General features: G+C 44.3%; 1 protein-coding gene across 2 annotated transcripts; it reads left to right on the forward strand.

The window, feature by feature from the left end:
• Positions 1-581: 581 nt before the first annotated feature.
• ZBTB8OS (zinc finger and BTB domain containing 8 opposite strand) lies at positions 582-11,820 on the forward strand. Of its 2 annotated transcripts, none has more exons than XM_044997554.1 (7): positions 582-732; positions 2,610-2,634; positions 5,800-5,921; positions 6,199-6,281; positions 6,804-6,856; positions 8,465-8,501; positions 9,559-11,820. In XM_044997554.1, the coding sequence occupies exons 1-7, from the start codon at positions 645-647 to the stop codon at positions 9,643-9,645; spliced, it is 495 nt and encodes a 164-aa protein (XP_044853489.1). In that variant the 5' UTR covers positions 582-644; the 3' UTR covers positions 9,646-11,820. The 2 variants fall into 2 exon arrangements, with proteins under 2 accessions (XP_044853489.1, XP_044853490.1); XM_044997555.1 differs by having other exon boundaries at positions 662-787.
• Positions 11,821-13,131: the final 1,311 nt, after the last annotated feature.

Raw genomic sequence — 13,131 nt, forward strand, 5'->3', positions numbered from 1 at the left:
TGTCTATGTTTAGATTACCATATGCGCACTGGGCATCGTTCTGTAAAGTGCTGAATATCCTCAGATGCCATTAACTTCAGGGGGACTAGAAAACATTTGACACTTGCGAGCTCAGTCAGGCCTCCTATACAACTGACTTGTTACTTTGGTTTTAGTATCATTCTATTATTTATGGAGCATTGTCAGCATGCTTGGGGCATAAAGGAAGACATGATTCCCGCTCCAAGGAGTTTACGGTTTGTGGCCCCAAACCTGCAAAGACTTGTGCACATGCTTGATTTACCCACTGTGCATGTTCACTATTCATGCACTGCATACATTTAAACACACGTCAAATCTTTGCAGAATCAAGGTCTAAAGTTCCCCCATGAATGAAGGATTTGGTGGCATGGGAATTCAAAGAGGCACATTTAAAATATCACAGCTCCATAGCCTCCTACAATTGTGGTGCTAGCTACATTTAGTTACATGAATAAAAGAGCTCTTCCAAAATTGCTATTGATTCTCCTCAGAGACTGGCCTGATAAAAAGAGAACTCTCTCTTTAAGCACCAGCATCACGTGTGGGAACTTCCCTGACAGTAGCCTGGAAGAGAGCGGCCATTTTTATAAAGCAGGAAGTGAGTAGTGCACACCAAAGTGATCATGGCAGATAACTACAGGGACTATAATCTGACAGCAGACCAGCACGCCATTAAAGCCAAGTACCCGCCCCTCACTAAGAAATATGAGTGTAAGTATTCCTAGCTTTGTCCAGGCATAGTCCATGGGGGGGGGACTATGGAAAGGTGACTCCCCTTAATACACTAATGCTGCATGCTGTTTTCACTTTCAGATTGTGGGTGGGTGTCTGCAGATTAACTGAAAGGGTTCTTTATGTTTCTTAATTTGTCGAATTATTTTGTGCCTTTCTGTGATGTAGATAACTATACAATGATTTATTCATAAAAAGCAACCAGAGAAACTCTCCTACTAAGATGTTTCTTGTCTCTAAACAAATGCTTAAGATTTTAGCTGGAGAATATATTTTTTCTATCTTCTCTACGTCTTCTTGTCTGTTTTGTTTTTGCATGATGTGCTTTAATTTGCTGCTTTGAGACTTTTGCCTGGGCTTTTCCCCCCTTCCCCTCCCCAGGAATTTCTTTCTGCCTTGATTTAATAGCTTTAGGAATTACAGGAAGAGCAGCCTGTGTCTAACTGTAGTTTTATTTGGGCAGTGCCCATTTGGGAGAGTAGTTTGTGTAATTCATTAACATATATTTCAGGACTTGTTCAGCTCTTAAGCCTAGTATAGCCCTAATGACAGCAGCATATTCCACCAGTCAAAATGGAGCCAATCTTCCTTATGTAATCCGAGATTTTTATTCTCTGGCTGAAATGAGTTAGACTCTGTTGGTTGTTATAGTTCATAGGGAAACTAGTCACAAAGCAGGTAAGTGATTATGGAACCAAGAGGATGGTTTTCAGCTGTGATGATCTATAGTCTGTTACTTATTTTAGACCTCAGTTTAGATCTGCCTCCAACAAATGTGGTTATTTCACACACTTTTTTGTTTGTTTTTTTGTCTTTTTATTACTGTGTGTTGACTTAAATTCTAGATCCCTAAACTGTGGTTGTATAAAATTTCATCTATGTTAAGAAAATTAATATTACATAATTTAAGATTAATTTTATAGTGTGGGTCCTTGTGCTCCTTGTTTTGTAATTCTTAATAGTTTAAAAGCCAATGCCACATATTAGGGTGTTGGCAGCTTAAAAGCTATAAATGAACAAAAAAGGCTTGTGCACTGAGCCTGCAGAATATACCAGACACATGACACTTCTCAGCCTTGAGGGAAAAGAAGAAACTGTCACAGACATCTAGTCATCATCACTTGTTTGCTCTGTTGGTGCAGTAAACACCTTTAATGTCTCATAAGAGCTGGCAGAAATCGGTTTTAGCTAGAGATAGGAGGTGTAGACTGTGTTCATCTTTGCTTTGAAATTCTGCTCTCTAACTTTTAGATGTTGTTTGACAATGCAACAACACTGCTACACCATTTGTAGGTTTCCCCATTGATTTTAATAACTATCGTTTTCACTCAATCACTAGCTCACTTTCTTTTGTCCCTTAACTTTTTGCTCTCAATTAGATTTTGTCACTTCATCGTACTCTTTATTTGTTAAGTGCACTGTCCTCTCTTAAAACCCTTATTGACACACACATCCCAAAACCTAGCTGTAAAAGCCTTTTTTATGAAAGAGAGGCATTGCTATTGGGACCAGTCCTATTCACCATATTCATAAATTATCTGGAAAAAGGGGTAAACAGTGAGGTGGCAAAATTTGCAGATGATACAAAACTACTCGCGATAGTTAAATCCCAGGCGGACTGCAAAGAGTTTTCTTTTAAAACCTGCTCTGTGGATGTGTTGATGACCTTGAATTAAGTCTTTTCCAATGTTATTGTTTGTTAATCAGATTAACACACTAACTGGAGCTTCAGTGTCAAAACAAGCACAAACTATTATCTTGTTATTAACAGGACCTGACTTTTTCTTCCATGTTATTGCTTATTTTTAAACCACCATGATGATCTCATGATAACTATTCTTTTTCTTCTCCCTCAGATCTGGATCACACCGCTGACGTGCAGTGAGTATTTACAGCTGCAATTTCTACTCCTGGGGAATTCTGTGCCAAAAAATTAAATTCTGTGCACAATATTTTAAAATTCTTCAAATTTTATTTGTCAGAATATCCGTATAATCATGCCAGTTTCAATTATTTTGGTAATTTATTTCAAAATATCTGTCAGCAAGTTTGTCTGTAACAATTCAGACCAAAAAAGGTTGTGTTTGTGGGGGGTTTTCCTTGACAAACTGATTCCTTACTAGGCATATTAGCACAGAATTTTGAGTAATTAATTTAAATTACAACACGGAAACTGTATTTCCTGCACCAGTCAGAAGCAGAGCAAAGGCTTGGAGGGTGTCAGGGGTATCAGAGGAGCTGATGAAGAGGGAAGGAGCCTGGAGTGAACCTGGAGGGTTGTTGGATGTGGCTGGGAGAAATATGGAACAGTTGTTTTTTTTTGTTTTTGTTTGTTTGTTTTGTTTGTTTTTGGGGAGGGTGCTGGATTGTAAGGGAGTTCGGAAGCCTTCCACATGTAGACCCTTGGTGACCCAAAGCCTCTCCCATTCAGTCAGGCACATCTGCTCCTCTCCCCACACCTCCCATCCCCATGGGCACAGGGACCAACTTTCTAATGTGCCGGGAGGTGCTCGACCCTAGCTCCAGCACCAGAGCATCCGCGGAGTCAGCACCTATGCTCATGGGTCTCTGCAGCTTCCTTCCCCATCCGAATATGTCCCTGCAGCCCTTCTCCCCCATCCCCATGTGGCCTTGCATCCCAACTCCCGTTCAGCCCCTGTCTCCACACTGTCACCCCACCAGCTCCTGAGCCCAGGCCCCAGTCTGCCCCCCCCACTAGCTATTCTGAACCCCAATCTGTGACACACACACACACACACACACACACACACACACACACACACACACACACACACACACACACACACACACCATACCCAGCTGCAGTATGTGCCGCACTCTGTCCTAACCTGGCTCTGCAGGCAGGGTGCAATGATCAACTTCTCCTGGGGGAATTGTGCGCCACTGTGCATGCACAGATTCCCCCCCCCCCCGCCCCACCAGAAAATTAATTCTGCCCCAGAAGTGCTGCAGTTCCGCCTTTCACCCACCAGAGGCCGCTGTGGTGCCAGAACAGCCAACAGCATGATCGCAGCTGGCTGTTCTGGTGCCACAGCATCCTCTGGTGAGCAAAAGGCAGAACTGCAGCACTTCTAGGGCAGAATGTGTGGGGGGCGGGATTCCCTCAGGAGTAAATTTCTGTGTGTAACCTTACTAAGATTTAATTCTTCTAGCACATTTGATGCAAATCAGGAGTAACTGAAGTCAGCAGGGTTGCATCTATGTAAACTGTTGAGAGGAGAATTGGGCCAAATATATCCCCTTTGAGCTTTTGTGCCGAGGTGCTGGAACTAGGGGCCTGGGGGTGCAGCAGCACCCTCTTGCTTGAAGTAAACCCTGTACATGACAGAAACTAGTTTTGTTCAATGGCTTTCAGCACCCCCACTATAAAAGTGGTTCCAACACCACTGCTGAGATGCTAGATATTCTTTGTTTCGTTTCAACAATATGGTTTCTCTTGGGAGGACACGGGGGGGAGGGATATAGTCATCTATTTCTCTTTTTTGATAAGGTTGTGATTGGTTCCCCAGGGTACAGCCTGGGACCATGGGATTGCTGTGGCCCCTAAACTCTCCAGCCTGGGCTGTCTGTCATAATGCCTTTCTAGTGACCAGCAGCAAACTCCTCCAGGAGTTATCACTCACCACAACCGCATGTGGAGCCCCACAGCCAGCTAGATTGCATGAATGCTCCCAGAGCCACTCATGAATCACACCGGGAAAGGCACCAACCGGCACTGGACTTCAGGAATATACCATCTTGCACTGTTGAAGATGGACAATGCAGATTTATTAATTGGTTCACTACTTCATTAATGGGATGTGGACATACACCAGCCTTTGCAAAACCTGAGCAGATTTACCACACATTTCAGGCAAATTCACTGGTAAAGATAAACAGTGAAACAAATTTATAGATTACAAAAGAGAGATTTTTAAGTGATAGGCAAAAAGTCGGTTACCAACAGAAATAAAATATAAGCCTGGGTCTAAACTCTCAACCCTATTAGACTGGGCAACAACTAGATTAAGCAGTTTTTCTCAGACCACTGGATATTGCATTCATAGTACGCAGATTTCACCCTTGACATCTGAGCCACTCCCCTCAGTTGTAGTCTTCAAAGTGTCCTTGTTGCTTGCAGCATAGGTGAGTGAAGGAGAAAGGCCAAGCCTGGGCCGCCTGTGTTCGGTTTTATGCCCTCAGTCCCGGTGCCTGTAGAACACAAGTCCAGGCATGTCTTGGGGCATTGCTGAGTCTCCAGACAAGGTTGAGCAATTCCCCTGATGTGGCCTGATGCAAATGAGTCACTGAATTGTAGTGCCCTTGCTGGACAATGGTTGTTGATGGGTTGTTTGACACCCTGCCCAGGCATTGGTTACTTTCCTTGCTGTTGCCTCTGGGGAGCTAATATCTGGCTGATTCCCCATCTTACAGCTTGTTTTAGTGACCACCATACAACACAATTCTCATAACTTCACATACATTAATGATATACTTATATAGATAGAAAAATGGCTTTCAGCAGATCATAACCTTTCCCCTGATACCTTACGAGGCATGCTTTATATGCAATATCACAATTCTATACAGATGAGGAATATGGGGGTGGGGTGTTACAGGGTGCTCCCCCAAGGTACAGAATGTCACAAAGGTATGCCTAGAGTGTTCCTGAAATAAGTCTAAGCTACATGGAGGTGTTTTAATTCTTCAGCTCTTTCTCTTCTCTTCAAACTCAAATTTTCATGCTACCTCTTATTTCCAAGTGGTCTATTTCCATGCATGCCAACTGTCCATATTTAGGAAGGACATCACTACTGTTAGTAAAATATTTACTACTTTCCCACTGTCCCTCCAAAAGGAAGCCCCTTTCCTCTTGCAATATTTAAGCCGTGCTTCCCTAATCTTGGGTAATGGCAGGTCTGCACTCTTCTGCATTCACTTCCTTTCCCACTTATATTAGCACCCCAGTCTTTCATCTGCACACACACACACACACCCCACTTTCTTTGTTACTGTTGTATGATGGAGTAATGCTGATGTCTGCAGGTTACATGCCTGGGGAGATACTTTGGAAGAGACGTTTGAGCAATGTGCTATGGCCATGTTTGGCTACATGACGGATACAGAGACCGTTGAACCCTTGGATACTATAGAAGTGGAGGCAGAAGGTAAGAAGGCAGTGGGCCTATAATATGAATGCGTTGAAAGAGAAGTGCATTGAAATAAAAAGGTCAGTATTACATCTAAGGAGCTAAGCTCAGATGGCTTCATAGATGTAGTACTGGTACAGATGTATTAAATCCAGATTTATACACAGGTAATCTGAATCTTCTAGTACTTTGTCATCAGGAAACTGCCTCTTTGATACGGACTAAAAGAATGTTTGGGAAGTTCTTGACCAGGCTCCCAGTTGAGTCACTTTCTCTCTCTGCTTCTATCCTGCAGGACATGACCTCCTTTCTCTTCTCTATAACTTCTTGAATGAGTGGCTGTATACATTCAGTGCTGACCAGTTCTTCGTACCCAGGGTAAGCCTCTTCCATCTTACAGGACAGCACTGTTCCCTACCAACACCTGCCTTATATACAGCAGTATCTGGGGCAGTAAAGGTGGAACTAACAAACCACTTAGACCCACCAACACATGGGGGGGATTGTAGACACAAGGATAGGGGGAGGCAAGGAATATACTTTTAGTTTAGCTGTTGTAAATGCTAATGAATAGGTGCCATTCTACTGTAATAACTGTTCTATGTACGTCTGAATTCTGTAAAAGCAGCAAAGAGTCCCGTGGCACCTTATAGACTAACAGACATAAGCATGAGCTTTCGTGGGTGAATACCCACTTCGTTGGATGCATGTCATCTGAATTCTGAATACTAGTGTGTCTCTCTGAGGCTGCTCAGATGTTGGCTTTAGGTTCCTATGATGATGTGAATATTGGCTTTGTATGGGGACATGTTCACTGGGAGTCTTCATCTGGTGGTATAAATCATTTATGAGAAGTCCTCTTAATGGCAACTTTTTCCCCTGTTCCTTTTTTCCTTGCAGGAGGTGAAAGTGCTTAACATTGACCGAATGAGGTACAAAATAAGGTCCATTGGGTGAGTAATCAACACCATCTCATTAAAAGCAAAATTCTGAAAACCAGTGAATAAAGACTAGGAAGGAGTGTGGGGGCCTTGGGCAAGTCCCTCTATCTGTCTTGTATATAAACGTTAAGTATCTACCATGCTCTGTCATGAGGATTAACCAGCCAATGTTTTTGTAAAACTGTATAAATACTACTTATTATTCTGATGCGTTTCAGTCACTATCAAAGACGTGGCAGCAGACTGGAAATAAAAATAATCTGAGCCCAGAACTTCAGGGAATTACTTAATACAATGCAGGGACTGTAGACAAATCAATGTCTCTCCACTTCCTTCTCCCTGGGTCTGTAGGCCTTTACTAGACTAAGATTTAAAGGTATGATGTTAAACTGAGCTAGCTCAATCTAATTAACCTCGTTAAAAGTCTAATTGAGACAAAGCAATTGTACTTCAGGACATGCTCACCTGATGGAGATAAACCCTATGCTTCCCACCAGTTTAAAGTGTTTGAACTATAGCAGCCTTATTAAGATTAGGATGTTAGCCCTGGTTAGCTAATGCATTTTCCTGGTGTGGATGTGGCCCTAGTCTAGACAAGGCCATAGATGCCTCCTTTCACTCCCACTGGAGAACTTCTATAGCATTTACGTTCTGATGGGGTTGTTGATGATTCGGTGGATTTATTGGGGGATTAGCTTGTCAGTTTTGTAGCTGACCGTACACTGTGTGTATTGTACTTGCATGAGGAGACTTGGAAGGACCAGAATAACTTGAATCCTTTTTAATAGGATTGTATAGGGGAACTGTTAGAGTAAATCTCTAATGCATAAGTGAAAGGAAAATGGGCTTTGTTTGTTCTCCTCTTCCTCCTATCTATTTTAAGTACTTCTCTGGGCCGCTTTATTTTTAGTGCCTCACAGGCTTTAACATATTTATCCTCACAAAACCCCTGTGAGGTGTGGAAGTGTTATCATCCCCATTTTACAGATGGGGAATTGCGACTGGGAGGCTAAGTGACTTGCCCAAGGTCACACGGGAATTCTGTAGTAGAGGCCCACCCCAGTTCTTTTATGTCATGGGTTGCTGCCTAACCGCTGGCTCATGCTTCCTCTCTTCCACCCACATCTCTCCTAGCAACCCTGGCTTATGGGAGTGACCTTTCCAGCAATTAGTTGGAAAAGGCAAATTCCCCTCTATGGGGCACACAGACTCCATCAAGGGATGGTGTACCATTCTCTCCCCTACAGTAGGAGGTACATGTTTTAACTACTAGAGAGAGGGTGTAGTGTGGTGTTCCCTGAATTACTTACTTTTTTTTGTTAATAGCTTATAAAATGGTCCAAGAGGCTAGAGCTTGGAACAGGAGGCTTTTTATATATTTAAACAAGCATGGTACAAATAACTAGCATCTATGCTGGGATGGCTCAGCTCTCTGAGGGAGTAACTATCCCCGCACAACCTCAATAGTTATGCTATGAGAGAACTAATGAGGAGAGTTAATCTGACATTTACCATAAAGTGGATTTCCTCTAAGTGTCAATGGTAGTTGCTGAATTAAACCAAAGTTTCAACAATCTCTTCATACTTATTTGTGGGTTTTTTTTTGTTTTGTTCCCTAAGGTGGGGAGAAGAGTTCTCTTTATCCAAACACCCTCAGGTATGTAACGATCGCATCTTACAGTCTCATGGGTATGACAAAGGCTTTTCTCCCAAGTTATTAAGAGAGCCAGTTACAAACTTTTCTGTGTAATTAGATGCCAGTATTGCCTCTGATACCAAAGCCCTGGCTCACTAACTGCCATTTGTGACTGCAGCAATTAGTACTCCTGAAACTGTTGCATGTCTGGGTGATTACTCATGAGCTAGCAGCAATAAGAAGTCAGTTGTCTTGTTGAGCCAATGAAATGCAAACCAGTCCAAAGTCAGGGTGCTTACACTGGCATTAGTTATTATCGATAATAAACTAATATAATCCTTCCTGATTACCTCCCACATCACCCAAACTGTGGTGTTCTGTTGTGGCTAGGAGATGGGAGTTCATGCTCTGCAGGAAGTAACTTGGTTCTGCTACTTTCCCATCAGTCACGGACCTAGACCATGACTACATGGTGATGTTATGAGGGCAAAGGTTGGGATAAGTGCAGCACAGCTGTGCTTCTGGGGAAGGAGTCTTATTGATTTATATAAACATTACTAAACGGTTTTCAAACTTTTTAGGCTTTGTACCCCTTTTGAAATAATGTAGTCTACTGCATGCCCCCATCTGACATAGGCAGGGGGGGTGCGTGCTATCGTGCTTTTCCCCAGTTTCTGCCTTCCATTTAGCAACAGCTTCTAGAAGTTTTCACGGAGGTCAGTCAGGGGGTGGAGGTGGCACTCCCTCCTTGAGCTGCTTGGCATCGTTGGCCCAAGCCACCTGGTGTCCCTGCTCACTCCTGAACATTCTTCCACACACCCGTAGGGGGCACCGCCTCCACAGTTTGAAAATTTCTGTACTAAATAAAATGTCTGCCATTACAGGATTTTTCTTATGTACCCCCTGACGAGAGCTCACGTACCCCTAGGGGTACACATACCCCAGTTTGAAAACTATTGTAAACTGAATAGCATTCCCAGGAAGTCTGTGAATATTCATATATTGCTGTGATTCATGCAGAGCCACTGCTGGGGCTCATGGTCTACAAACTCTAATTTCCTGTGCCTATTCCCTCCAGGGTACTGAGGTCAAGGCAATAACTTATTCAGCAATGCAGATCCATGAAGAAGAGACTCCAGAAGTGTTTGTCATCATTGATATATAAAACAAGAAGAGAACTGCTGAAAGGAGTGAATACTTGTCATTGGTGGCAAAGGTCCCACACACTCTGTCATCTCTCTGGAAATAATGGAAAAATTAGCTATAAATGTAGTGTAATACAATAAGATGCTCCATCAGCTGGGAGGAGGAATAATGGGGAATAGCCACCTATGATTCCATCTGAGGATGGTGAACCAGGCTAGGAACTGCATCTCTAGAAAGGAGAGCTAGGTTTCTCTGGTGAGAAGAAAGGTATTTATAGGGAGTCTCTCAGTAGCACTGGATACTTTATATTGATTTTTAAAGGCCAGCATTGGTACTGGGTTCCTTTTGAATGTAGGTGGTGGAAATCAAAAGGGGGTAATTATTAATAATTTTTATTAGCCAAAAATATATTTTATTGAGATATCAGGAGAGTGAGAAGACTACATTGTAATAGATCTGCACACTTTTTTGCCTTCTTTTAGAGAAACTACCTCTCCTCTGTTTTGCTCATTCCAAAGGGGCATTTCTGTTTCACGTTATTTAAAGCCTCTGAGGGTATGTCTACACAGCAAAGTAAAACCCACAGCTGGGCCATGCCAGCCAACTCAGGCTCTGGGTGCGGGGGTGTTTCACTGCTGTGTAGACTTTCGGGCTGGCGCCCAGGCTCTGGGACCCTCCTACCTCACAGGGTCCCAGAGCTTGGGCCCCAGCTGAAGCCTGGAAGTCTACACAGCAGTGAAAGAGCCTCACGAGCCTGAGTTGGCTGACACAGGTCAGCCACAGTGGCCAGCTGGGATGTAGACATACCCTGAGATCTCTGCTGCTAGTCTGGTCTAATTAATGAGTTTTAACATGGTAAATCCTTTATGACGTGTCTGTGGTAAAATGACAAGATGCCACTAGATGGTGCTGGATCTCTATAGAATACTGGTATAATGAAGCGTGTGTCTATGTGAGCGTTGCTATGAGCTCAGATCAAGTGTAGTACTAATGTTTCCTCCTGCCCTTCCCACAAGTAGAGGCTGCATCCAGCATTTCTGGAGTAGAAGGTAGCCTACCTGGATCTGCATGTCCCAGAATAATTAGATCTTGGAATATGACGGGCACGTCTCTCCTGTTCCAGTGATGGCAGTCAGTAAACTGGCGGCTGCTTCTTTCATAAGACAAGACTGTAGAAACAGTACAGAACATTCTTCCACTGTTGGACAATGCATTGTAATGCAGGAGTCAAACTCTGGCTGAACACCTTTCCTGCAGAGAGGTGTATGTAAACTTCACCTTTCTTCATTGTGCTACACAGTTCTGAGCCCTTGCACGTAAACAGTGCGGGAGGTTCCTTTGCCTTTCTTTAAATGCGAAGATATATTTTGGGTTGGCCTTTTACCAGCAAGGGATGGTTGTGGGTATGGTAGTGGGGAGGAGAAAAAGAATAATTACAGCACATGGAGTTTTTTGGAGGGCAGGCGTGAGTAATTATATTTGCAGCAACTCTGCCAGAGCTGTGTGAAAGGGGCTTTAGGGCAAATTAGAATTGGGACCTATATCTTTCACAGTAGTGTACAAGTCAACTATGCGAGTGATGGTCCTTTGCTGTTTGAACATTACTGCATATAGGGATCCATGCAGGACAATTAGCATCTTTTCAAAATGACAGCTTACGAGCTCTCCTTTATTATCAGCATAGGGATTGGGACCTCTGAAAAGGGAAGGAGCAAATCACAGACAGGTATCGGTAACATCTCTTCTGCACCTGTCTCTAAGTTTGGCTCAGTATAGCATGTTCAGAACTAGGGTGACCAGACAGCAAGTGTAAAAAATTGGGACGGGGGTTGGTGGTAATAGTTGCCTATATAGGACAAAGCCCCAACTATCGGGACTGTCCCTATAAAATTGGGACATTGTCACCCTAATGAACCCCACTGCCAACTACCTCAAAGCATCTATCATACTATAACTAGGAAAGGTTAATATTGTGTTCAGTATCCTTCCCTCATTCCATGGTAATTGTTTTCTCAAAATACAAAGTGTAGAAAGGGCTGCCCACTTTAAGCAGCTTTCTTTTAAAATGTTTCACTTAAGACTGACTTAAAGGGAGGAATGGGTTTTCTTACAATCATGTTACTGTGCATGTGTCCATTTAAAAATCTTTCATTTAGTTGTATGTATAGTGCAAAATAAAGTTGACCTAATTGTGCAGGTGTTATAACAATCTATTGAGAGCAGCATCTCCTAGAGGTGAGACAGAGTGGTAGGGTTAGTTTTGTAGGTGGAGTAGGGAAAATGCCACCACCAATTTCCTTCCTGCTTCCTCCAGTTGACCCTCTGCAACTGTTACGTGTGGGTAATGACATATTGGCTAAACTGCCCCTCTCTCAGGCTGTTGCAAGATGTACCATCATGTTGGCTGCCTGCTGCTGCCCTCCACCCCAGAGCTGGCTGCAGCGGGGTGATGTCCTGTTTGTCTGGGAAGGGTGGGTGTGCGTGTGTGAGCCTGACAACTAGTTGAGCTGATGATCATGAGTGGGGTGGGTGTGTAATACAGCATACAATGGGGAACCAGCCCGGGCTGTGAGGGAAGCTGGGCCTCAGCTGGACACTGCTAGGCCAATGCTGGCTGGTGGGGTGGAGCCAGAGAGCAGGCTGGTTGGGAGGGTTTATAGCATAAGAGTGGAACCAAAAGACACACCTGTCTGAGGGCCAGGGCGTGAACGGGGACAGTCTCCTGCCCAAGCCAGCCCCTGTCCCTCCCTCACGGCAACTCATCACCCCATTGGGCAAAAACAGTGCACTGATGTGTTCAGCCAATAGCAGCGCAGAGTTGACATGGGGCCAGCGGGAAGCTCTGGAGCTTTGTTTACTCCACAGAGCTGTTTGAGCACTGGCTCAGGTCCCACCCACTCAAGGCAGCTCATCAGGAAGGAGTTCTATTGGACCAAGTGGCTGTCAATCAGATTAATCTAGTTCCCATTGGCTGTCAGGTGGCTGTATTCAGCCAATGGTGCTTCGAGTTGGGAGTCTGTCATGAGAGCAACCTTGGGCGGGTCAGGTTCAGTGCCCATTGGTGCCTGAAGGAGTTTCAGGTGGGGCTGGATGTGGCATGTGGGGTCGATTTTTGGCATGAAGGGGGGGTAACATGGTCCCCAGTGTGGGGAAAGCTAAAGGGGCAGCGGCAGTGGAAGCGTGAGCGGAAGGCTCTGTAGGGGAGGGTGGGGGGGGCCTCTCCTGAGGGGATAGAGGGGGCAGGGTGGCAAATCAAAGCCAGGGGGTGCAGCCTCACCTATAGGTGCTGGAACTAGGGGTACCATCTCTGTATGACAGTATTTGGGGGGGGAGGGGCTACTGGCCCTGTAACTAGACAGTGGCCAGTGCCCCTGTGAAGGGTGGTGGGCTAAGCGGAGGGAAGGAGAGAGGGCTGTTGCTGTAAGAAGGGGAGGGTGTCCTAAGAGGAGGTTGGCGGATTTCTCCTTCAATAAAAGGCACTACCTGTGAGAGGCACGGAGTGGGT

Source organism: Mauremys mutica, chromosome 23, assembly GCF_020497125.1.
Source record: "Mauremys mutica isolate MM-2020 ecotype Southern chromosome 23, ASM2049712v1, whole genome shotgun sequence".
NCBI classification, from domain to species: Eukaryota; Metazoa; Chordata; order Testudines; family Geoemydidae; genus Mauremys; species Mauremys mutica.

Excerpts from the sequence above, each read along its gene's own strand:
- ZBTB8OS (XM_044997554.1), top strand. The coding sequence starts at position 645 with ATGGCAGATAACTACAGGGACTATAATCTGACAGCAGACCAGCACGCC. Across the intron at positions 2,635-5,799 it reads GATCACACCGCTGACGTGCA|GTTACATGCCTGGGGAGATA; the intron begins GTGAGTATTTAC and ends TGATGTCTGCAG. Across the intron at positions 6,282-6,803 it reads ACCAGTTCTTCGTACCCAGG|GAGGTGAAAGTGCTTAACAT; the intron begins GTAAGCCTCTTC and ends TTTTCCTTGCAG.